Source organism: Macrotis lagotis, chromosome 1 (genome assembly GCF_037893015.1).
Source record: "Macrotis lagotis isolate mMagLag1 chromosome 1, bilby.v1.9.chrom.fasta, whole genome shotgun sequence".
In the NCBI taxonomy this organism is placed as follows: domain Eukaryota; kingdom Metazoa; phylum Chordata; class Mammalia; order Peramelemorphia; family Peramelidae; genus Macrotis; species Macrotis lagotis.
Genome location: NC_133658.1, coordinates 494,892,102 through 494,916,181, shown reverse-complemented (window position 1 = coordinate 494,916,181; position 24,080 = coordinate 494,892,102). Strand labels below are relative to the sequence as shown.

General features: G+C 37.4%; 2 protein-coding genes across 2 annotated transcripts; one reads left to right on the top strand and one right to left on the bottom strand.

Moving 5' to 3' along the window:
* Positions 1–365: 365 nt before the first annotated feature.
* Positions 366–8,711, bottom strand: HMGN1 (high mobility group nucleosome binding domain 1). Its single transcript, XM_074210278.1, has 7 exons — positions 8,594–8,711; positions 8,252–8,550; positions 7,491–7,523; positions 7,356–7,385; positions 7,226–7,276; positions 2,592–2,723; positions 366–1,342 (listed from the first exon to the last, which is right to left on the bottom strand). Exons 1-7 carry the CDS (start codon positions 8,709–8,711, stop codon positions 1,295–1,297), a joined length of 711 nt encoding a protein of 236 aa, XP_074066379.1. The 3' UTR covers positions 366–1,294.
* A 67-nt stretch (positions 8,712–8,778) lies between these two features.
* On the top strand, positions 8,779–23,601 carry GET1 (guided entry of tail-anchored proteins factor 1). Its single transcript, XM_074213857.1, has 5 exons — positions 8,779–9,456; positions 14,818–14,983; positions 15,679–15,746; positions 21,053–21,167; positions 22,799–23,601. The coding sequence occupies exons 1-5, from the start codon at positions 9,178–9,180 to the stop codon at positions 22,870–22,872; spliced, it is 702 nt and encodes a 233-aa protein (XP_074069958.1). The 5' UTR covers positions 8,779–9,177; the 3' UTR covers positions 22,873–23,601.
* Positions 23,602–24,080: the final 479 nt, after the last annotated feature.

Sequence of the window (24,080 nt, the reverse complement as noted above, 5' to 3'; positions counted from 1 at the left end):
CACCGTATAACTGGAAAAGGACCATAATAGACCTAGAAGGCATATTTCTTTATGCAAAAGAAAAAGTAATGTTCACATGCTTTATAACGAACAATCATTCATATGCATAAGGGATTGGCAGTGATTTCATTGATATAGGGAAATCCAAGATGAAGAAACTTTGTCAACCAATGCAAATTAGCACCCTTTCTGAAACTAAATATTAGAATTCTATAGAGGATAGAAAGGCAAATGATTTTTCCAGGATCACAGAGCCAATGTTTCAGAGGTGGGACTTGAATGCAGGATCCTGGATCTGTTTATCTATTATCCTCCACTGCATCTTCACATAAGTATAACGGTTCATTATAAAGGGATTATATATAAAAGTTAACATTTAAAAGTCCAAAATATGCCTGTTAAAACATGAGTTATGAAACCAAAATTCTTTTGTAATCAAGATTTTATTAGTTCGTTTGGTCATCAGTACATAGACACTATGAATAAATTGTACATTTAAAAAATGCTAGAAAAGTCTAAAAATTATGTAGTTGTAATCTTTTTCTAAACTGTTATTCCAGTGACTTTTCTTACTTTGGAGGCAATTCTCCCTAAAAAGAAGTCATCAAATACCAGTATCCTGAATATAGATAAGGTATTTGATCTTTTACAAAGCAAGGTTCCACCAATTCTGTATTTAATAAAACTACACTCATTATAAACATTTTCCAGTCTTTTACAGTACATTAATAAAGTTACCAGAAAAAAAAAATTGTACCACTATTACCAAAGATGACAATGTCACTGATAGCACACAATTTTGAAAGGGAGAGCCAACACCAGGGAGCCATTTTATTTAGGAAACAATTATACTGAAAGACAAGATGGATACAGATTAATCAAAATAAGATCTTTAAATTCATGGTCACAACTCCAAATTACTCTCTGCTTCATTTAATTTGATGTAAGGACTGCCTATGGAATGTTAAGTCTATGCACAAGACATGAAACACCTTCCTAATCAACAGACTATTAATTTCTGGTTGTATTAAAACAAACAAAAAACCAAACTGACAATCAGCACATGATCTCACCTTTTTAAATAGGACTCTAAATAAAGCCACTTTAGATTGGCTTCACTTATTTAAATGCTTTAAAAAATTAATGTGATGAGGTGGGACTGCCTCCTTCTTAAAAATGTGTTTCTAGAGAGCTACTAAAAAACTGGCATTTACAAAATAGTTGATAAAAATATTCCTCTGAATTGTACAAGAAGGGAGGTTACAGGGACAATTGTTAAGATTTTTATAAGATGTTATTCAGATTTGGTTTCTTTCTCTCCTGCTGAATCAGAGGCTGGAACCTGGAAAGAACATAAAACAAAAAAATTGTAAATTAGCATCATATCTGATATAGCCATAGAAGAGACTATTTGTTGCAATATTAATGGTATGAATAAACTCAAAATGTCAAGAGGTACTTCAAACTGGATGTTGCAAAGACGCCTCAATTTCACAATGTTCAAAACTAAACTCATTATCTTTTGCTCTAAACACACCCATATACCAGAATTCCTTGTCTGTCAAAGGCACCACCATTCTTCTAATCTCTCAGGGTTTGTAAATCTAAATTATCCTTCACTCATCATTCTCTCTCACCCTATGTAGTTAATCAGTTGCCAAATCTTGCCATTTCTAATTTCCCAAATCCTTCTATTTATTTATCTACCACCTTAGTTCCAACTCCATTACCTCTCCTATAGAATATTTCAATGGTCTCCTAATTGGTCTCCTGACTCAAATGACTATCTGCTGCCAAAGTGATTTTCTTTTAAGCCCAGACTAGGTCCAATCACATCTCTACCTCAATAAATACCAATAACTCCCCAGTGTCTCTAGGATCAAATATATCAACTTGGACTTTTAAAACCCTTCACAGCCTAGCCTCAATCTATCTTTCTAGCAGTTCCCCTCTTGTACTCGTGATCAAGCCAAAGTGGCCTTCCCTGTTTCTCACACAAGGCACTCCACCTCCAATTTCTACTCCCACATTCCAGTTGTCTGTCTGAAATGCATCCCCTCCCCACTTCCACCATAATCCTTTATTTCTTCAGGATGTAACAAGTGCCACCTTCCTCAGGAAACTCACCCTCCCTAAAAACTGCATTTGTTTGCGTATTTATTGTGTACATATGTACAATATCTCCTTCAAGAGAACCTAATATATATATATACATACACAATGTTTTCTTATAGTAAGATATTTAGTGTGCACTGGTAGCCAGAGTTTAAATCTTGGTTCTGCTACTTACCACCTGAATGACCCTGGGCATAACATTTATTCTCTTGGAACATTGTTTTCTCAGCTGTAACAGGATGGGGTTGGCCTAGATGATCTCTTCAATCTCTCAATCTATAGTATTTACTTATACTGGTGAAATTCTGTCTACATGCAAATCTTCTAGCTCAAGCTCAATCACCTAAAATTCCAGGAACAATTTATGATGACTAAAGTATATGCAGATAAAATATTAAAAAGACTAGAAACCATGATGATGAAGCTAAATTACAATCTAACAAAGTCAAAGAATATGGTAAAGAATAAGTACTGACCTCTTCATTTTTAGTTTCTCCATTTTCTGCAGGCAAATCATCTTTATTCTCTTCTTGGTTGGTAGCTTCTGCTTGTTTTCCTTTTGCTCCTTTTTTCCCTTTTGTGTGAACTTTTTTGTCCTCAGATTTAGCCTATAGATATATTAAAAATGGGGATTTACATATTAATACATTTTCCAGGTATTAAAAATTATTCTTTTATAACTCAATTTTTTTTTGCTGAACAATAATCTGAATTACATGAAAAACTTTTTCCAAGAACAAAAACCAACTTTTCCCATGAATACAGGATATTCTAAGCAATTTTCTAAGTGCTGATTAACAATAAGATCATAGTTAAGTTTTAGTAAAGGTCAAAAACTTAATATTTTATGTATAAAATTCACTCCAACTTTTTGCTTTAATTTTCAAATTTTCAAATTCTTATTCAAAGCACATATAAAAAACATTAATCTTTCAAATTCTCAATAATTGGTGGGAGGAGAATTGGATTATCATCTACACCACTCCTCCTCCTTGCAAATTAACCAATTGTATCTATTTTTTTTAAAAAGCTAATTTTTCAGGGTGGCTAGGCGGCACAGTGGATAGAGTACCGGCCCAAGAGTCAGGAGTACCTGAGTTAAACTCTGGCCTCAGAGACTTAATAATTACCTAGCTTTGTGACCTTGGGCAAGCCACTTAACCCCACTGCCTTGCAAAAAAAACAAAAAAACAAAAAACTTAAAAAAGTTAATTTTTCCATGGAAAGATTTTATCCTTAATTCTTTCCATTTTTTTAGGGACAAAAACCTCACTAATTATTAAAGACTTTTTAAAATAAAGTTTGCCATTGAAATAGCTAACATGAAAAATAATTCTCTACACTTTTCAAATCTATTTTTCTTCTTCTTTTTGATCTGAAAAAGAATAAGCCAATACAAACAACGTGTTTTAACAGTTCATAATGAAATCCAACAAAGAATTAAGAGTAATGTTGCAGTCACTGAAAAGTGACCTTTTGGTTCTTTTTTTTTTTTTTAAGGTTTTTACAAGGTAAATGGGGTTAAGTGGCTTGCCCAAGGCCACACAGCTAGGTATTATTAAGTGTCTGAGGTCACATTTGAACTCAGGTCCTCCTGACTCCAGGGCCAGTGCTCCTCTATCCACTGTGCCACCTAATTGCCCCTGGTTCTAATTTCTTAACCCGAGTTTGTCCTTCATTTTTTTTAAAGTTTTTTTTTTGTTTTTGTGCAAGGCAATGGAGTTAAGTAATTTGCCCAAGATCACACAGCTAGGTAATTATTAAATGTCTGAGGCCAGACTTGAACTCAAGTACTCCTGACTCCAGGGCTGATGCTCTATCCACTGTGCTGCCTAGTTGCCCCTTGTCCTTTATTCTTGAAGAAGACCACAACATCAAGGTGATGCCATAACAAGCACATGAATTGGATTTAAGCGAGGTGGGCTATGCTAAATCATCAGTGTCACTTTCTCCTCCAGATCCATCTGGGTCCAGTGATTAAATATGAATCAGGATGACTGAAGATGGCCCTGGATGGGAGGCAATCAGGGTTAAGTGACTTGCCCAAGGTCACACAGCTAGCAAATGTCTGAGGCTAGATTCGTCCCATATTCCTTACTCCAAGACCAGTGCTCTATTCACAGTGCCATTTAGTTGCCCTCTGAGTTTATTTAATAATTAAAAGTAAAGATTTTTTTTTGCAAGGCAAATGAGGTTAAGTGGCTTGCCCAAGGCCACACAGCTATAAGTGTCTGAGGCCGGATTTGAACTCAGGTGCGCATGACTCCAGGGCTGGTGCTCTATCCACTGCGCCACCTAGCCACCCCAAGAGTTTATTTTTTTAAAACAGTAATGAGTAATAAATTTATATTTTTATTTCTATTTGGATGTAATGAAAACTTAGCAGTTATGGGAAATCCTTTCTGAATTTTATTCAGAAAACAAAACAAAAACTAAGCTGTTTAAATGTAGTACAGCATTATATTTCAGCTCTGGCTAACGAGAAAAGATAAGATTACATTCTAAGAGTTATTCAAGTTTAAAGAGTGAATTCTCTTAAAAATTTTCCTATAATTCTCAAAAGCACACCAATGAAATAGTTCATATACAAGATGGACTGCATTTTTAAGTTCCCTTTACTGATATCCAGATGAATTTTTTTATATATGACAAATTCAACATTGCCACAGGAAAAAAAAATAAACAAAAATACCACTTAGGTAATATACACATATGGAATGACTGGTAGCATTAATATTACATATGAAAAATAGTACATTATTAAAGACATTTATTGTCTGACTCTTTATCACCATGGGGTTTTTTTTTTTTTTTGCAAAGATAATGGAGTAGTTTTCTATTTCCTTCTCGGTGGATTAAGGAAACAGAGGTTAAATGACTTGTGTAGGGTCACAAAGATGAGTGTCAGAGGCTACATTTGAACTCAGGCCTTCCTGATTTCAGGTCAAGTGCTTTATTCACTGAGCCATTAAAGACATAGGACTGTTCAATTAAAAATATAATTCATTCTTCTTAAGTAGTCCTACAAAGCTAGAACTACAAGAGATACATATACTTGTATGCATCAAGAGATTGATGAATGATTATTCCTACAGGTATTAGTTGATCTCTCATTAAAACATGACTTGATATTTGTCCTTCCTTATTGAAGATCATGATATCAGGGGAGGTGATGCCATGACAAGCACATGATTTGGATTTGAGTGAGAGGGTGTTGTGCTAAGTCATCAGTCTCATTTTCCCCTCCAAAATATGACTTATGAAATACACAGATGACCTTTATATATGGCTTTAAGGTGTGTAGAATTCTTTAATCTACATTATCTCACTGTAAGATGCTGTAGGTATTTATTCCCTTTTCACTGATGAGGAAAATAAGGCTTTAAGAGTGCAACAACACTGCTACCTAAACTACCAGTTGCCTCACACATAAAGTAACTACATTTTGATATTACAGGTCTGTTAAAGTTTGACTAGCTTAAAGACTGTGCTATAAATCAGAAAGAAGGGAATAAAGCAAATTTTAAAGCATCTCATGCAATCAATGGCTTTTGTGGCTAAAACTAGAGTGTGTATAAAAAGGAAACATTGTAAATAAAGCTGGCATTGTTTTCTCAAAAAAAAAAAATGTGAATGATGTCCTTAAAGCAAAGTGATGACTATTGTCAAAAACTAATGTCAAGGGACAGCTAGGTGGCATAGTAAGTAGATAGAGCACGGGCCTTGATGTCAGGAGGTCTTGAGTTCAAATCCAGTCTCAGACATATAATAATTAACCAAGCTGACCTGGGCAAGCCACTTAACCCCACTTCCTTGTAGAAAAAGAAAAACTAAAAATACCCCAAACTAATATCAAAACACACTTTGAGAAAGGAGAGTAAAACATGAGGGGGAAAAGCACTATTTATGTCAACATCCCTGGAAAATTCACTGGCATTTCTAAGATTGCAAGTAACAATATAGACTATAACTGAAATAAGACTATTAGAATAAAATTAATCTAATACTATTCTAAATCACAATAAGTTACTCTCCTGTGGCATTAAAAGCCTTCATTGGTTTATTATGCTTATCTTTTTTGAGCTGTTTGATTTCAAGCCAAGTATTTTTAACACAATAAAATTTTTAAGAATTTCACATAAAGGCCTACTTACCTAAATTTCTAAAGTACAGAATATTTGAGTTTTAAAAAACAATTCTTATTAAAAAAAATATCAATCAACAATATGTTGATAAATAAGAGCGAAAAACCAAAGGTAATTTGTCAAATTTGCATATAACCAGAAAATACTACCAAAAATCCCCAAATAATCCCTCAAAAATCATCCAACTGATTATAGATTTTAAAAATAGCTGTAGAATTATTAATTCTCTAAAATAATTTTGAATCAAACAAGTTAACATCTAATAAAGTTATTCATTCAACAATTTTCCTCAGATGCAAACTTAATTCATTCTTCCAAGAATAATATTTCTGAACTTCTTTGGTAGTATATTTTACTATATGCTTTGAGTGGACATGGTAATTTTCCCTTTGGAGAGCTTCTCAAAATGAAGTTTAAGAAGTAAATATCCTTTAGCATATTGATTTTCCTACCTAAAAAGAAGTACCATGTATAGACAGCCTTAGAAATAACTTCTAACAATTGAGACCGTATTGAGATGAGTGGTAACATTAAAAGACTACTCCTACAGACTGTTAAATGAAATGGAGTGTTCAAGAGTTAAGATCAGGGGTGGCTAGGTGGCACAGTGGATAGAGCACCAGCCCTGGAGTCAGGAGTACCTGAGTTCAAATCCAACCTCACACACTTAATAATTACCTAGTTGTGTGGCCTTGGGCAAGTCACCTAATTCCATCGCTTTGTTAAAAAAAAACACCACAAAACCCTGGTACATAGAACATGTTTAACTCAAAATACCTTCTGTTTCCCCCATTCTTCTTATTGACAGAAGGGGGAGTAAAAGAATTTGATTTTCTAGTGGATTCAGATATTGAACTATAAATTAGTTTTGGTTAAATGGAAGTGGGGAGAGAAGACAAATTAAAAATGAATAATTTAAATACTATTCAACAATTTCTAAGTTGTTTTCACATATAAAATCTTACCTTCCCAGCTGTCTTTTTGGGCTTTGGTTCCACCTTTGCAAGGGCTGGTTTCTGGAAGACAAAAAGTATCTCTAAGCATTTCATCGTCTGACACTGTAATAGCAAAGTGAGTAAAGTTGGTTTTACTTACAGCTGACAATCTGGCCGACCTCCTCTTGGGCTTAAAAAAACCCCCCAAAAAGAAGCAATTATTTAAGATAAGCATGTAAATGAAGAATACTCCATTTCCCCAAATCCCTATTTCTTGAAATTAAAGCATCCTTACCTCCTCCCTTACATCCCCTTCTGCGGAGTTGACCTAGTCAAAGAAAAGGAAAAGTTCGTAATACCAATATCGTCAAATGAAGCCACATCCCAAAGTTTCCCAGGACAATGTCTCACACTTAGAAGGCTTTTTGCCCTAAATAAAAAAAAAAAGATGAAACAGAAATGCTAGAACACTACTGAAATCTCGCACTTTTGCCCAAGCGAAAGCCTAAATTTGGAGAAGGGCAGGCTCCACAGGCAGATGTCACCCGAGCGAAGGGAAGGAGGCGGCGCGTAGAGATCACAACACAAACACGCAGCCCCGCTCCACCCCCTCAGCCCAGCCTCGCAAGGCCCCCGGGATCCCCCGAAGCCCGTCTCTTTCCTGCTAAGATAATACCGATCCACCTGGGTTCAAATCCGGCCTCGGGCCCTCAATAGTCACCTAGCTGTGTGGCCTTGGGCAAGCCACGGAACCCCATCGCCTTGCAAAAAACGTTAAAAAAAAACCCCCAAAACCCAGATACTACCGATCGGTCACCGCTAAGCGGGAGAAAAGTAAAACGGGGGGGGGGGGGCAGTGGGGATGGCAAAGTTCAAGAGAGAAAAATGGAGGAAGGGGGTGGCTGGCGGCGGGACTGGCCCGCCCGCCCGCGAGGAGGCCGCCCCGGGGGGCGGTGAGGGCCCGCGCCGCCGCGGCCGGGCCACGCGCGCCCCCGAGGCTCCCCCGGCGCCGGGGGCGCGAGACGAGGCGCCCCGCGGCCGGGTCCGCGCGCTCACCTTCCTCTTGGGCATCTTGGCTGCGCGCGGGGACCGGCTCCCTCTCCCCAGGGGCGGGCGGTCACCGGGGTCTGGGGTCGCGGGCGGAGGGCCGCGGCGGCGGGAGCTTCTAGTGCGGCGGCTCGCAGGGCCCGGATGCTCCTCCTCCCGCCGCGGGGCTGCTCGGGGCCGCAGCGGGAGCAGTCCCAGAACTAGATGGAACCGGATTGGAATCCCGCCTCCTCCCCCCTTCCTCCATCTCCCTCTTCCCGCCGGCCCCGGCTCCGCGCCGCCGCCGCCAATTGGCCGGGCCCGCCCACCTCTCGCCGTTCAAACGAGACAGACGTCGGGCATAGGCGAGACGCTCAGTCACTCGAGCCTTCGCCCCGCCCCCGCGCCCGCCCATTCCATTCTTTCTCCTGCTCCCGCTTCTCCTTCCGGGAGCCGGGCCGCGGAGGAGGAAGCGGCGCTGGCCGCCCATGCGCCGCCGGCTCTCACGCCGCTGTCCCTCTCCCTACGCTTCCAGCCGGGCTGCCGGCTCCGTCTCTGCGCTGATTGGCCCAGGCCGGCCACGTGCCTCTACTTCGTTCCGGCTTCTTCGCCGGCCGGGCCGCAGGCGCTGACTCGTTCTACGTGACGTCCCCCCGCCGGGTCCTAGAGCCGGACACAGCGCTGGAGCTAGGTGTGAGGTGTCGGTCTAATCTAAGTTTCTTCCATACGAACTTCCAATTTTCCCAGCCGTTTTGATCAAAGAGGGAGTTTTTACCCCAAATGCTGGACTCTTTAGTCCTCCGCTGCTTGCACCTGGTCCATTCCAGGGCCACCCCGTTGCTTAGCCGGGACCGGGCAGTTTGCTGGCTCCTCGCCCGAGGCATGACGGGATTTGAAGGCTTCCTGCACCGCGGCCTTGCCTTGCCAGAGGCGGAGGAAGTGGGCCGGGAAGGTGGATGAGCGCTCGCTTTACACCTTTTTCCACCACTTTCCCCCCCAAAGCGTGCCCCGGCGCCGGTCTGTGCGGGGCACTCAGGGCTCCGGCAGGGGGAACCCCGGAAGGCGGGGACGCCCCGGCCGTGGGACCGCCGAGCCGGCCTGCGCAGGCGCTCGTGGGCGCGGGACCCCCGAAGATGCCTGCAGCGGAGCGAGAGGGCTGCGTGTGGCTGCTGGTGCTCAGCTCCGTGTTTGTGTGTAACCTCCTCAAGCTTCTCCTCCCGTCCTTCTCCTCTGTCGTAAGTAGCGGCGCGGCGCGGCCCGGCGCCCCCCACCCCCGGCTGGGCTCCGGAAGCCCCGCGCTCGGACCCCGCCTGCAGGCTTCATCGTGTGCAGAAAAACGATCCCGAAGAGAAACCCAAATCACCCCTCGTGCCCCCGCGTTGCCGGGAGACGGGCCTGGAGCGGGGGGCGGCCCGGGGCCGAGTGAGGGCCGGCTGTGGGGGTGCGGGGGAGCGGGAAGGGCCTTGTAGTGGGCCTCAGAAGAGGGGAGTTTGAAGGGGTCCGTTTAAAGGGAACCAGTTGCATGTTGAGCTTGGGGGGTCTTCTGGAGCACTTGAAAGGGTAGCTGCTCTACCCGTCTCTCTGGGCTTCGTATTTCTCATCAGCACGGCCATAAGCAGCTTGTGGACAGGAGCTACTTTTTGTCATTTTTCTTTTTTTTAGGTTTTTACAAGGCAGTGGGGTTAAGTGGCTTGCCCAGGGCCACGCAGCCAGGTGTCGGTGTCTGAGGTCAGGTTTGAACTCAGGTCCTCCCGACTCCAGGGTCGCTGCTCCGTTTACTGCAGGAGCTACTTTTTGTTGCCCAAGTATCCACTTCACCACATTCCACTTAGGTTTTTAGCAAATGTTTATAGAATTCAATCTGTGAAACACCATAGATTATTAAGTTTTATAAATGCTTTTTTTGTTTTTATCAGTTATATGCTCCACTCTCACACCATTAGCCCTCCCTTATATTTTAGAAATAAGATAAAACTAATTGGTCACAGGGTCATTTTGAACCAGGAGTTTTCCCACCTCTTGATAGAAAAAGAGAATCTTTTTTTCCCATGACTAAAATGTGTCATTAAAATAATCTGGCATTTGTTTTCTTTTCACCTGTGTCATTGTAGATCGAGTAGAAATTGCTTATGTTGTTCTTGTTTCACTTCACTTTGCATCAGTTTATACAGATGTAGTATCTCTCTGAATTCCTTCTATTCATTGTTTCTTGCAGCATAATAAACTATATTGCATTATATTCAGGGACCACATATCATACACCTGTTTCCCAAACTATGGATGCCTACTTAAAGTATTTTGCCTCCACAAAAAGAACTGCCATTGATATTTTTGTATTATATGGTAGTTAGCTTTATGTCTTGGAACTCTTTTGGGTTTATGCTCAGTGGTGGACACTCTTGATCAAAAGATAGCAACTGACTGATTTATAACTGCTAATTCTTTTTAGAATGAAGACCTATCCATAGCATCACCAACAGTATGTCTTTCTACTTCTCCAGCCTCAACTATTACCCTCTTGTGATTCTTGCCAATTTGCTGGGCATGGGGGTGAAATTGTTGGTATTTTTCTTACTAGTATTTCATATACAGTCAATTCTCAAACTTCATGAGTGTAACATTTCTAAGAAATAGTGCAAAAGTAAAAAACACAAAAACATTAAACCTATGGGAAATAGGGGGTTAAGTTCTTATGACCACCAGTTACTTTTCCTAGATTGCTGAAAATGCACTTTTTTGCATACAATTCTTTAGAATAAAACATTAATTCTTATAATTTATGCTTTCCCTAACTACCAATGAAATAATCTATAAAATGCAGTACAATATTTTTCTTGCTGGTAATTTCCCTGTAGTACTGTGATCTTTTATGTTGACATCTCAATAAAACCAAAAAAACCCCCATCCCATTGATTTTAGTTGATATTTGCTTTTCAAAGTACACGAAATCTACATTACTATACTGTACAGCAAATAAATTCTAAAAACTGAAACATTTTTTTAACCTGAATCTTACTTTCCACAGTGTCAGATTGCAGTGTGAGGGCTATACTTGCTTCTTTTTGTAGCTACAAGAGATCACTAAACTCCAGGCCCACGGTAGCTGCAGACAGTCTGGCGCAAAGGTTATCTACCACCTTTATTTTCTCACTTCACTGAATCACTGACTTTGCATGCTTGAGCTTACAGCTCAAAGGACTGGCAATATATGGAACCATAATTGTTGCATGAAAATTTGAGACATACCGTGAAAATATTCAATGAATTCCCATCAAACTCTTTATAACAGGAAGCTGAACATAATTAGTGAATGCCCACTAGGATACTAGATGCCCCTCAGAAGTGTCCATGTTGTACTTCTCGTTTCTTCTCTACTTCACATAGCCTAAATGTGCACAGTTGCCATTATGAAATAAAAATGAGGTCACAAATCATGAGGAAGCTTGAAAGCTATGAAGTGAAATTAGGAAATACAGAGAATTGACTGGAGTTGTTGACAGTTTGTGATGCTTTTGAAAACGTTGTTCCTTCCCTTGTAATTGGACTTTTCTTATAACATAATAGAAAATTGCCTTTCTGCCCTCCCCCCCCAAATGTATGTATTAGTAATCATGCTAAGTTCTGGGGGTATTTGTATCCCCTGTTATTGTTATATAGAAATATTTCCCCAAAAAGGCAAAACAGAAAAAAAAAACATTCCTTATTCTCAAGGAGCTCACAGATTGAAAGAGATGTAAATAGTCATATACAAATGAGAGACAAATGTCTGTAATAAATTGGACATAATCACAGAGACAAGTCTCTGGCATTATGGGAATCGGGAAGAGTTCATGTGGGGATTTTAGCTGAGACTTGAAGGAAGCCAGGGCATCCAGCTGACAGGAATGAGAATGAAAAGAATTGTAGGCAGGTGGACAATCAATAAAGCAACTACAGTCAGGAGAAGAAATGTGGGGTTTGAGGAACAGCAAGGAAACCAGTATCAGAGAATGTGGAAGGGAGTAAGGAATAAGAAGACTAAGAAAGGGTCAGGTTATGAAGGGTTTTTTGAAGTCAAACAGATTTAATGGTTTATTCTGGAGGTAATAGGGGACTACTGAAGTTCAGGCTTGAAGTAAAAAAGGACCAAAAAAACCCCCCCAATAAGTATGCTTCAGTCTCATTCAGACTCAACCAGCTCTTTCTCTGGAGATGGATAGTATTTTTCATCATAAGTCCTTCAGAATTATTTTAGATCGTTGAATAGCTATATCATTCACATTGGATCTCTGTTCAGTGTTTCTGTTACTGTGTATAATGCTTTCCTGGTTCTGCCCATTTCACCTTTCATTAGTTCATGGCAATATTTACAGGTTTTTCCTGAAAACATGCCAGTCATTTCTTAGAGAAAAATAATATTCCCTCACAAATCTTACACCACATCTTGTTTTACCATTCACCAAATGATGGACATCCCCTCAGTTTTCAATTCTTTGCCACTCCTAAAAGAGCTTCTGTAATTATTTTTGTACATATAGGTCCTTGTCCTTTTTGGTTTTTTTTTTATCTCTTTGGGATACAGACATGGTAGGAATGCTGGTCAGAGGAGATGCATGATTTTATAACCTTCTGGGAATAGTTCTAAATTCAATGATTCTTTCCATGATGATGATTCACAGATTTATCTATCCAGTTTTAATCTCTGCTGACCTTCGGGCTCACATCTCCCAAAACTCATAACTGCCTATTCACCATCTAAAACTGGATGCCTTGTAGACATCTTTTCAAAGTATTCAGAACTGAACATTTTTTCTCTTTCCACCCACTAGCTCACCTGTTCCAAACTTGTTGTCCTCACAGTTGTATCCAATTCAGAGATAATGGTCTGGAAAGTAAGTGAGGAGTGGAAAGATCGGTGAGGACTAGGGTAAGGTTTTCAAAGCAGTGAGTAAAATAGATGGATAAAAGATTAGGATCAGATAAGGAAATTTTAGAAATCAATAGGAGTGGAACAGTTGTGGATGATACACACCACAAATAATTTTTCTTTTGTTTTTACATATAATCAAGGGTAATATAAAATATTTTTAAAAAGGAAAGTTACAGTGTTTTCCAGCAATTCATAGCTTCATCAACATATAGCTGTTTTAACACCCCCATCTATTACTCTAAATGCATATCCTCACAAGTCACTAAAGAAACTTACCCTTTCCTGATGTGTGTCCTTTATTCTTGAAGTCTGTATGATTTGCTTCTTCAGTAACTGATGTGCTTGCTGTCACCTTAAACTTTTTCCACCCCACTTTAGCTTTAGCTATACACAGAGTTGAACTCTGATTCAGAGCTATGTGTGGTAATGTAACCTCTAGAGTCCTGTGCCCACAGAAGGTCCTCCATAATCTCAGTTCTGTTGGTTTGCTGGGGTTTGGCCTGTGTTAGATAGATTGTGTTTCACTTTCCTAATGGCCTCCTAAGTTGTCTTAGGCTAGAAAATTATTTCACCACATCCTTTTGTGGGTTCTGCTGCTTCAGAATTCATTTTGAGGTGTTCTTTAAAGGTGAATTTAGGAGAACTCAGGTGAATCCTTGCCTTTTCTCCACAATCTTTGTTCTATCCCCAACACTATAAGTTTTCTGGAAAAATGATTTGACTTTGATCCAGTACTGGACACAAACATTGTAGAGTTCAAAGATAGGAAGCCACTCTTTTATATATAAAACTAAAATTTCCATGTACCACTCTCTGTGGTAGCAAGAAAACTAAAAGTAAAGTGAATTGTCCATCAATTGGGGTGTGACTGAGCAAATTGTGATAATGAATGTAAAGGAAAATGCCGAAAAGCAGCTTAACTCCTGATTAACTGTAAAGACCAAACTAGAAAACAGATAATGAAAGGTAGCCTCTTATCTTTGTGGTGAGATGTATGAGTAGAGAAAGGACAACTGCTTATAGAGTGAAGTATATGCCATGTAACTGCCAGAGGCAGTTAATATGTAGGTTTGAGTGAATTGGTTTTTTTTTGTTTTTTTTTTATTAAAAGGGAAAGTGGCAGTATGGGAAAATGAGTAATAAAAAAGAGGTAGCAATATTTATTTTTTAAAAGATCCTAATTTTCTGTTCGTTATAGTTGCCAGTAACAGTTCTTTATTTTTCTTCAGAGGAACAACTATGTAGCTCAGTGGATAGATTGCCAGGCCTGGAGTCAGGAAGACTCACCTTGAGTTCAAAGCTGACTTCAGACACTTTCTAACTGGGTGATCCTAGGCAAATTACTTAACCTTGTTTGCCTCAGTTTCCTCATCTGTAAAATGAATTTGAGAAGGTAATGGCAAACCACTCCACTATATTAGCCAAGAGAACCCCAAATGGGGTTATGAAGAGTTGAATGTGACTGAAAAATGATAGAGCAATAAAATTTTTCTTTAGTTTGGTTGCCTTGTACAGGCTGTCTTATTTGGATTTGAAGTATATATTTTTGATTTAAAAAATGTAAAAAAAAATTGCTTACATTTAATCTTTCATCTGATAATCATAATATGTACTCTGTAAAAAAAGGGGTTAATAAGAGGATATTAATTTTTGGTTAAATAGCACTTTGCCCTTTTTTTTTGGTTAGATATCTAAGCTGCTACAAAAGGATGTAGACCAGGAGTCTCAGATGAGAGCAGAAATACAAACCATGAAACAAGATCTCTCTGCAATTAGCATGATGGATGAATTTGCCAGATACGCCAGACTAGAACGAAAGATTAATAAAATGACTGATAAGCTTAAAACTCATGGTATGGTATTTGTTCTTTGCAACATGCTTACAGATAATTTGATGTCTTTTATTAATGTTTTTTCATGTAAAGTTCATGTGAAAATTTCTGGAATGATTATGAATATTTTTCCTGGGTGCTCTTTAGTACTGGTAAAAAATTCAACTAGAAAGATTATGTATGATTCTAATGCACTACTGCTTGCCATGAACTAAGAAGAGTTTTTCAAGCTGGTTTTTCACTCCAGCTTTGGTCTGGATAAAATGACTTCATGCAGATAGAAAGTCTCATAAGTTATTAGGGATCTTTGTTACAACTTCAGGAAGATTCTGAGAGCAAATTTTTAACTACCAAAATAGAGGCAATATGTACAAATTTGCTTGGTTAGCAAGTTGAGTGAGGTATTATGACAACTTTGTCTTTAAAAAATGTTTTCTGCTTTGAGCTTATGCATTGATTTAATACCTATCTATGAGAAAGTTAGTTGGAATAGCAAATAAAATTAGAAAAATGTCTTCAAAAATGAAATGAATCTCATTTAGAATCTTTTAGATTAAAGGGAATTTTATAAAGTTTCATTTGATGGAAATATATCAGACATATTAAGGAGGAATGAGGAAGAGTAACTATTTAGTTTTAAAATCCTTAAATATTAAAATTTAAAAAACATTTCTGTCTACATAAATTGCCCTTCTCATTCTATCTTTTTTCTTCAGTGAAAGCACGAACAGCTCAATTAGCCAAAATTAAATGGGTAATAAACATTGTTTTCTACATATTGCAGGTAAGAATTCTTTGGTATTACTTACTTTGTAATCTTTGGAAACCTTAAAATATGGGCTGTTATTAAATATATATTATTAAAGCTGATTATTTTTATATACATATACATACATATATATGTATCTGTATACCATTTTAATATACACACTGCTTCCCCCCCTATAAAGGGGCAAATTACAGTACATTTTGTGAAATAGGGTTGAGGAATACCTGAAAGTTATGTGTATCATTTGCACCTTTTTTTTTTACCATGCTGAGTATTCTTCCAGCCTATTGTGCTGAAATCTATACATAAAACAAATAGGGTAATGGAAAGAAACTTGGATCTTGAGTCTTCAGTAGCTTTGAGGCTGGCTCTGTCTTTATATAATCTAGGCAAGTTATTTTTCTTCTCATGGTCTTCATTTATTGAGCTAAGGATTAGTCAATTCAATTTAAAATTGCGGGCGGCTAGGTGGCTAGTGGATAAAGCACCGACCCTGGAGTCAGGAGTACCTGGGTTCAATTTAAAATTGAAAGCATGGTGCAGTGGAGCTCAGCCTAGACTCAGAATCTGAGTTCAAATCTTTGCTCTGCTACTTACTATTTTTAATATCAATTAACTTCTCTTGGCCTCAGGCTACTCATTTTATAAATTGAAGGGATTGAACTCAATGACCTCTAGGATCTCTTCTAGCACAAAATTTTTGATCTTATCAAATAAGAAAGTATCTTGGAGCATGACCTAATATATAAACCACTGGCCTTGAAACAGACCTAGTCTGCTTGGTCTCAAGAAAGATGATGTTTGTGTTGAAGCTATCTGATACTAGTGAAATGAGGATTAGTTGCTACTGTTAACAGCTGAAAGTCAGAGGCAGAAGTCACAGAAATGCTTAAATGACTAGCCAGGGACCAAGTTTCTGTCAATATGATAGCCAGCATGTGGTGCTTTAAGGTTTGCAAAGCATTATAAAGTATGTTATCTCATTTGATCTTCCTAATAACCTCAGGACTTAGGTGCTAATATTTTTAGCCATACTTTACAGATGAGAAAACTGAGGGACATGCAGGGTCACATAGCCAGTAAGTATCTGAGGCAAAATTCAAACTCCTTTCTTCCTTAACTCTGGGTCCTGTACTCTTGTCTGTTGTTCCACTTAGCTGCCGAAAAAGACAGAAAACTAGATCAGGGTAGAAATTCTGCAGATCCAAATCAATAGAGAACTCCAAAAAGATAGATGAATCAAGTTTATGCTGGGAATTATATTGCTGGGTGCCAAGGACACAAGTACAAAAAAATGAAATAATCCCATTTGGCTACCACAGTATCATTGCAAGATCGTCTGACCATTAGAAGAATCTCTGGTGAACACAGGGAACTGACAAATCCTTAACTCAAATTCCTAACTCCTTGTTCAGGAGAACTGGTAACCACATAGCCAACAGAGGTCAGGGAAATTGTTTAGTAGAAGTAAAACTTGCTCTTCAAATAACTCCATACTCTATGATGAGTCTGTTTAGGAGGTTTGATGGAATGAAAATTTTACTTGACTTAGTGAAAGCCTAGTTTCTTGGGCTAGAAGTTTTTGGAATTTCATTTGCCATCTATCCTAGATAGAGATGAGATAGAGGAGGAAAATGGGCTATATATATCCTATAAACTATATTAACTTGTGATTAGACAAGTGAAAAGTCTACTTCCCACAACTAAAATTGCCTTCTTCCAAGAATTTTGATGATTTCTCAATTGCAGAATCCAGTGTTCTTTCCTCAATTTTCAATCTTTACATCACCAGCTACTACTTTTTCCTGTATTGTCTCCTTTGGCTTCTCTGGCAAATCTTCCCTGGTTCTCCTATTTGTTTGACGATTCCTTTACTGTATCATCATCCATGTTCCACCCATTTCCTTTCCAGGAATTTGTCCTAGGTCCTCTTCTTTCTTTATATACATTCTCCTAGTGATTTCATTAACTTTCATAGTTTCAATTAGTTATAAGCAGGTAACTCCTGAGTCTTTATAAATGATCCTATTCTCTCTCCTGTATTCTGTTCCCATATTACCAACTACTCATTAGATAAATGCGGACAATATGCCACCTTTTCCTCTCAGTACCTCCAGTCCTCTTCCCTCTGCCTCTAATAGCAACAAAAAAAAAAAATACCAAACACCATCCCTTCTTTGATACTATTTTCTTTTATGCCGTATGTCCCAAAAGTTTTTGGACAGTTTAATAGTTTAAAATACCTTTAGTATACCCTTTATTGAAGACACCACTAGCTTTTAAGTATCATCCTTGGCAATCCTTCCTCACACTTTATATTCATTCATTTTCAACTCTTTTTGATTCTCCTTCCATGATGGATCTTGTTTTCCTCTCTTTTCTTTCCTATATACTTCATCACCTCTCATGTGGACTATTATATTAGATGTATTCCTGCTTCCAGTTTTTCCCATCAATTCTAGCCTCCATTCAGTTACTAATGAAACTTTCTAAATCATAGTTCTATTTTTACTCTTCTGCTCAAGAATATTCAATGGCTCACTATTATTTCTAAAAATATAATGAACTCTTTATTCTGCATCTAAAACTTCTCACACTCTGGTTCCAATCTACCTTTCCAGAATTATTTCATATTTCTTCCCTTTCTTTGCACATTATACAGTGAGGCTACACCAACCTATTTGCTTCCTAAATGTAGGACTTTATTTCTGTTCCATTGTGCAAACATGTTCTCTCTTGAATGAGAATTCGGAATGTAATATTTCTTCATCTCTGCCTCTTAAAAAGCCTTAGTTTCCTTTAAGGCTTATCCATAAGTGTCACTACTTACTCAAAAATTTGAACTGACAGTCTTTTGGGCATAGAGCCAAGATGGCAGAGTAGAGAAAGTGCTCAGCTGAGCTGCAAACAACTCAATATAATGCCTCAAATTATATTCTGAAGTGACGGAGTCAAAAAAGATTAGAGTGAGACATTCTTCCAGCACAAGACAATTTAGAATTTAGGAGTTAGGAAAGTGGAGAATGGGCTCAGCACTCTTATGGATGAAACACCGGGGTGGTTCTGTGTAGTAGTGACAGAAGGAGTAGCAACTTTGGGAGCTCCCAAGCCAGAAATGGTAAGGGGATTTGGTAACTGGTGAGAAAGAGACTACAGCAGGGGAGTTGACTCCTGTGCTAGTATTGGATGAATTTGGACCCATCACAATTTTAGCAACTTCATTGCTTATGTCTATTTTGCCTATTGTCTACTTTTTGGTTTAGTTCAAGAGCAGGGAGGAGTATTTTTTTTTTGTTTGTTTTTTTGCAAGGCAATGGGGTGAAGTGACTTGCCCAAGGCCACACAGCTAGGTAATTATTGTCTGAGGCCAAATTTGAACTCAGATACTCCTGACTCCAAGACCACTGTGCCACCTAGCAGCCCCAGAGAGGAGTATTTTTAATCAAGAGGGAGTGGAAGCTCTGAGAGTCATGTGTTTGACAGCTCCATTGTTTATACCCACTTCTGGATCATATTTCCAAGTGCATAGAGGACACTTTTCTTTTTCTTTTTTTTTTTTAAGATTTTTCAAGGCTATGGGGTTAAGTGGCTTGCCCAAGGCCACACGGCTAGGTAATTATTAAGTGTCTGAGGTCGGATTTGAACCCAGGTACTCCTGACTCCAAGGCCGATGCTCTATTCACTGTGCCACCTTAGCCACCCCCCTAGAGGACACTTTCTGTCAAAGAAGGCTTTTGGGGCAATATTCACTTCTGGTCCCAAGAATCAGGAGTCTTTCTCAGATTAAAACCAGGGTGCAGACGAGGACAGCAATGACCATGTTTTGTTTCTATCACTTTAGAAATACCAAAAACTTCCAAACCCCTAGGATTGCATAATACAATGGATTTTCTGCCTCTGTGACAGAATATTGGACCAAATCTGATAGGATGAAATTTAGAGGATTTATAAAATTTTTATGAATTGAGTTTCTGTTCCATGGATCAGAGTTGGATTATTTAAAAAAAATGTTTCCCAGTGGGAAATGTAAGATAGTTGATCTTGGCAGTTTGGTATATTTTATGAAGTCAAATTAGCATTATGAGTATTACTTTTTTTAGGAAATAACTACATGAGGAAAGTCTGGGGGAAAACTTTTGATTTTATTTCTAAAACTAATTTAAAGAGTGAGTAGTCTTTCTAAATTTGAGAGAAACAGTGATATATCTGTTAGATTAAAAAAATCAAGAGACAAAACACAAAAAGTTAACAAGATACATTAATTATTTTGGCAGTTTTAGGCAATAATCCCTGCAGAGGTTAGAATGTACTGAATAGCATAGTGAGAACATTTCATAGAAGACAGCAATATTGTGTTGATAATCAACTGGGATAGGCTAAGCTCTTCTCTGCAATACAGTGATTTGCAATGAAAAATACTGTTCACAACCAGAGAAAGCACAATGGAGTCTGAATCCTTTTTTTCCTTTCCTGTGTTTTTTTCCCTTTTATTCTGATTCTTCTTTCACAAAGTGACTAGAGTGTGAATATGTTTAATATTATTGCACATATGTAACCTATATCAGATTGCTTGCAGTCTTGGGGAGTGGAGAGGGAAAGGAAGAAGGGAAAAAAATTTGGAATTCACAATCTTATAAAAATGAATGGTGAGGGGGCGGCTAGGTGGCGCAGTGGATAGAGCACTGGCCCTGGAGTCAGGAGTGAGTACCTGAGTTCAAATCCGGCCTCAGACACTTAATAATTACTTAGCCATGTGGCCTTGGGCAAGCCACTTAACCCTTGCAAAAAAAACATGAAAAAAAGTGGTGAAAACAATTATTACATGTAATTGGGAAAAATAAAATACTATAAAAAGAAAAAAGACTACTTTAAGTGCAGTTGGCTTATCTTTCTATAATCATATTAATAGGCTTATTTCAATAAAACCTGTTAATATTTTTAAAATTTTTTTTAATTCATTTTGAGCTTCAATACAAAAAAGACTGAAATAGGACATTTCTATGTGGACAGCACAACATAAAAAGAGGATTCAATATAAAACCATATATTTCCATTTCAAACTAAAAAAAATACATTAATAGTAATAAATACTGCACATTTTCAAAGCTGTGTTGTTTTTCTGAGTTTTCTTTTGCTTTTTATATTTGCATACCCAATTCTTTGGTTTGTGCTTTCCCTATTTCATTTAAATAATCATTGAGAGGTAAATTTTCTTCCGATTACTACTTATATTTCATAGATTTTGATATATTGTCTCATTATTGTTATTCCATAAACCTTAAATTATTGATGTATTTCATTTAGCAGAATTTTTTTTCTAGGCTTTATTGATGATTTCTCTTATTTGGAAGTATTATTCTGATCCTGTGACTGTGCTACCAAGTAAATGGATAGCTCCATTAGAACGCTTAGTGGCATTCCCAACTGGAGTAGCAGGTAAGACCGTTTGTTAATCAGTCTGACAGTAGATAAATTTAATAGAATCATTATCTGTGGAATGGATTAGCTGCATAATATGCAGAAATAAATGACTAGATAATCTAGTGTTTAATAAATCCCCAAATCCAAGTTATTGGAGCAGGAATTCACTATTTAACAAAACAGTGGGGAAAACTAGGAGTCAATTTAGGAGAAACTAGGAATAGATTAACATCTCCCACCTAATACTTAGAAAAGAATCAAAACAGTTACCTGATTTTTACATTTGCATGATATCATAAGCTAATTAGGGGAGCATGCAAAAGATTACTTGTCAGATGTATTTATAAGGAAAGTGAGGGTGACCAAATAAGAGAGAGCATCATAGGAGGTTAAAATGGAGGAAAGCAGGTACCTAGGAAAAAAAATTTACAGCAAGTTTTTATTAGTCTCATTTCTTGTAAGGAATTAAAAAATAGATAAAAATAAAAGCTGTCCCCCAAATGATAAATGATAATGCATATAAACAGGTAATTTTCAGATGAAGAAATAAAATATATAGAAAAATGCAAATTGAAATAACTGAGAGATACCACTTTATATTTATCAGATTTGCTAAGATGATACTCAAGGAAAATGCTGGAGGGGATGTAGAAAAGTATAAGCACTAAGGTACTTTTGGTGGAACTTTGATCTAACCATTCTGGAAAGCAATTTGGAATTATGTCTAAAAGATACTAAACTTATGCATGCTGTTTAACTCAACCATACCACTGCTAAGTCAGTAACCTAAAGAGATAAAAAGAAAATACAAAAATATTTATAGCAGCTCTTAAAAAAATTTTTTTCCTATTACAGGTAAAGATAGTTTTCAGCATTCATTTTTTTGTGAGATTTTAAGTTCCATATTTTTCTCTCTTCCTCCTTCCCCATCCCCCTTTCCCTATGACATTGAGTGATCTGATTTAGGTTATACATCATGTACAGTCATACCAGTCATATTTCTATATTAGTCATGTTGTGAAAGAAGAATCAAAACAAAAGAAAAAATGATGAGAAAAAAAAAATTTTTAAAGTGAAAATAGCATGCTTTGGTTAGCATCCAGACTCTATAGTTCTTTCTCTGGGTGTGGATGGCATTTCCTATCATGAGTCTTTTAGAATTGTTTTTGAACTAATTCTATTATAGTTGATGATCACACAGTGTTGCTGTTAAGATGTACAATGTTCCCTTATGCTTACTTCACTCATTATTAGCTCATGTAAGTCTTTCCAGGTTTTTTTTGAAATCCACCTGTATAGCAGGTCTTTTTGTGATGGAAATGCTTGTGAGGATATTATAGTACTGCTAGAGATAGGTCTTGGACTCAGTTAACCATGAGCCAGAACTTAGTGTTCTTTTAGTCTCTCAAATGGTGATGCACAGAGCACTTCAACATTAAAAAAGTGTAGAAACATGTAAAGAGTATATTTTACTATATTTATTTTGGAATATAGATCTTTGTATAAAAACAAATGAGAATACTGAAATATAAATATTTTCTTTCAATATAAAATTTAGTTTTTTTCCAAGTTAGTTATAAATCCAGTAGTGATATGTCCAAAATTATTGGCATTTTTTAATGTACAATTTTTAAATTGTTTTTCAGGTGGTGTTGGAATTACTTGTTGGCTTGTCGTCTGTAATAAAGTTGTGGCTATCATGCTTCACCCTTTTAGCTGAAAAGAAAACTGAATGAACTTCAGGACTTTAAGTTATTTTTCCACTATTATAATTAAGAATCTGGTTTAAAGGTTTTCTTTTAAAACATAGCTTTTTTCTGAAATGTAGGTATACCAAGGTTATGACAAAATGGTTTTTAATTGTTTTGATTGAAGTAGAAACATTTTGGTCTGAATATACTTAGATTAGTAAGTCCAGTGCTAATTTGTTTTCTTTAATAATGGTAGCATTTATGATAACATTCAGTATAATTAAGAAGTGATTTTTTTTGTCACTACTCTCAGAAAGCTAGATGTTTTTTAAGTTGCCTTAAAAATACTCCAAAGTATTGTTTTAAATTATCATTTTCTAAGGGAAATATCTCTTAATAAACCAGTATGGAAACATGACTTTTATTTTTTATTCTTACCTTTAAAAATATATCACTAATACTGAAAGAATTCTTACGTTGACAAAATTCCGCATTCTGTTGTGACAGTTGTTAGTATTAAATTTTTGTTTATGTGCCTTTTCTCTAAAGGGGTAAACACTGTAGAGTAGCTGTAAATCTAGCTTATTGTTCAAAACTTACATTTTCATTATTTTTATAAATGTTTGCTTTATGTTTTGTGCATGAACTGCTTTTATATGCGAAACCTTTATGAAATTTATCTTAATATTTAGACTGAATTTAATATTTATGCTCTTGAAATGACCTTGTTCTATTAAAAATTAAATTATTATACCAGATTCCTTGTGCACTTTGTTTATAAAATAACATTGTGTTAAGCCTGTCTTACTGTCTTACTGGCTTGTTAGTAACTAAAAGGCTTTTTTCAAGAGTTTGTAGTAGTTTTTACTTAACCAACATTTGCTCTTGATGCTAAATCACCTTAGGTGTATAGCTCACCTTTATGTGGAGTTGTATTGTTCACAGAAAACTTTCCTTACAACAAACTATGATATAGTACAAGTATTATTATTTTCATTTTACAGATAAGAAGAACGAGGCTTAGAAAGGTTAAAACGTGTTGATAACTGTTGGAGTTGGGTCTTGAACCCAGGTGATTTGAACATCAAGTTCTTTCTACAGTTCTAGAATATCCTTAGTTTTAGATTGATGATTACCATGAGCCAGAAACTGTGTTAAGTTTTTAGGATATAAAGGAAAGCAAAAACAGTCTCTGTATTCAAGGATCCCATATTTAGATAGAAGAGACAACTCTATA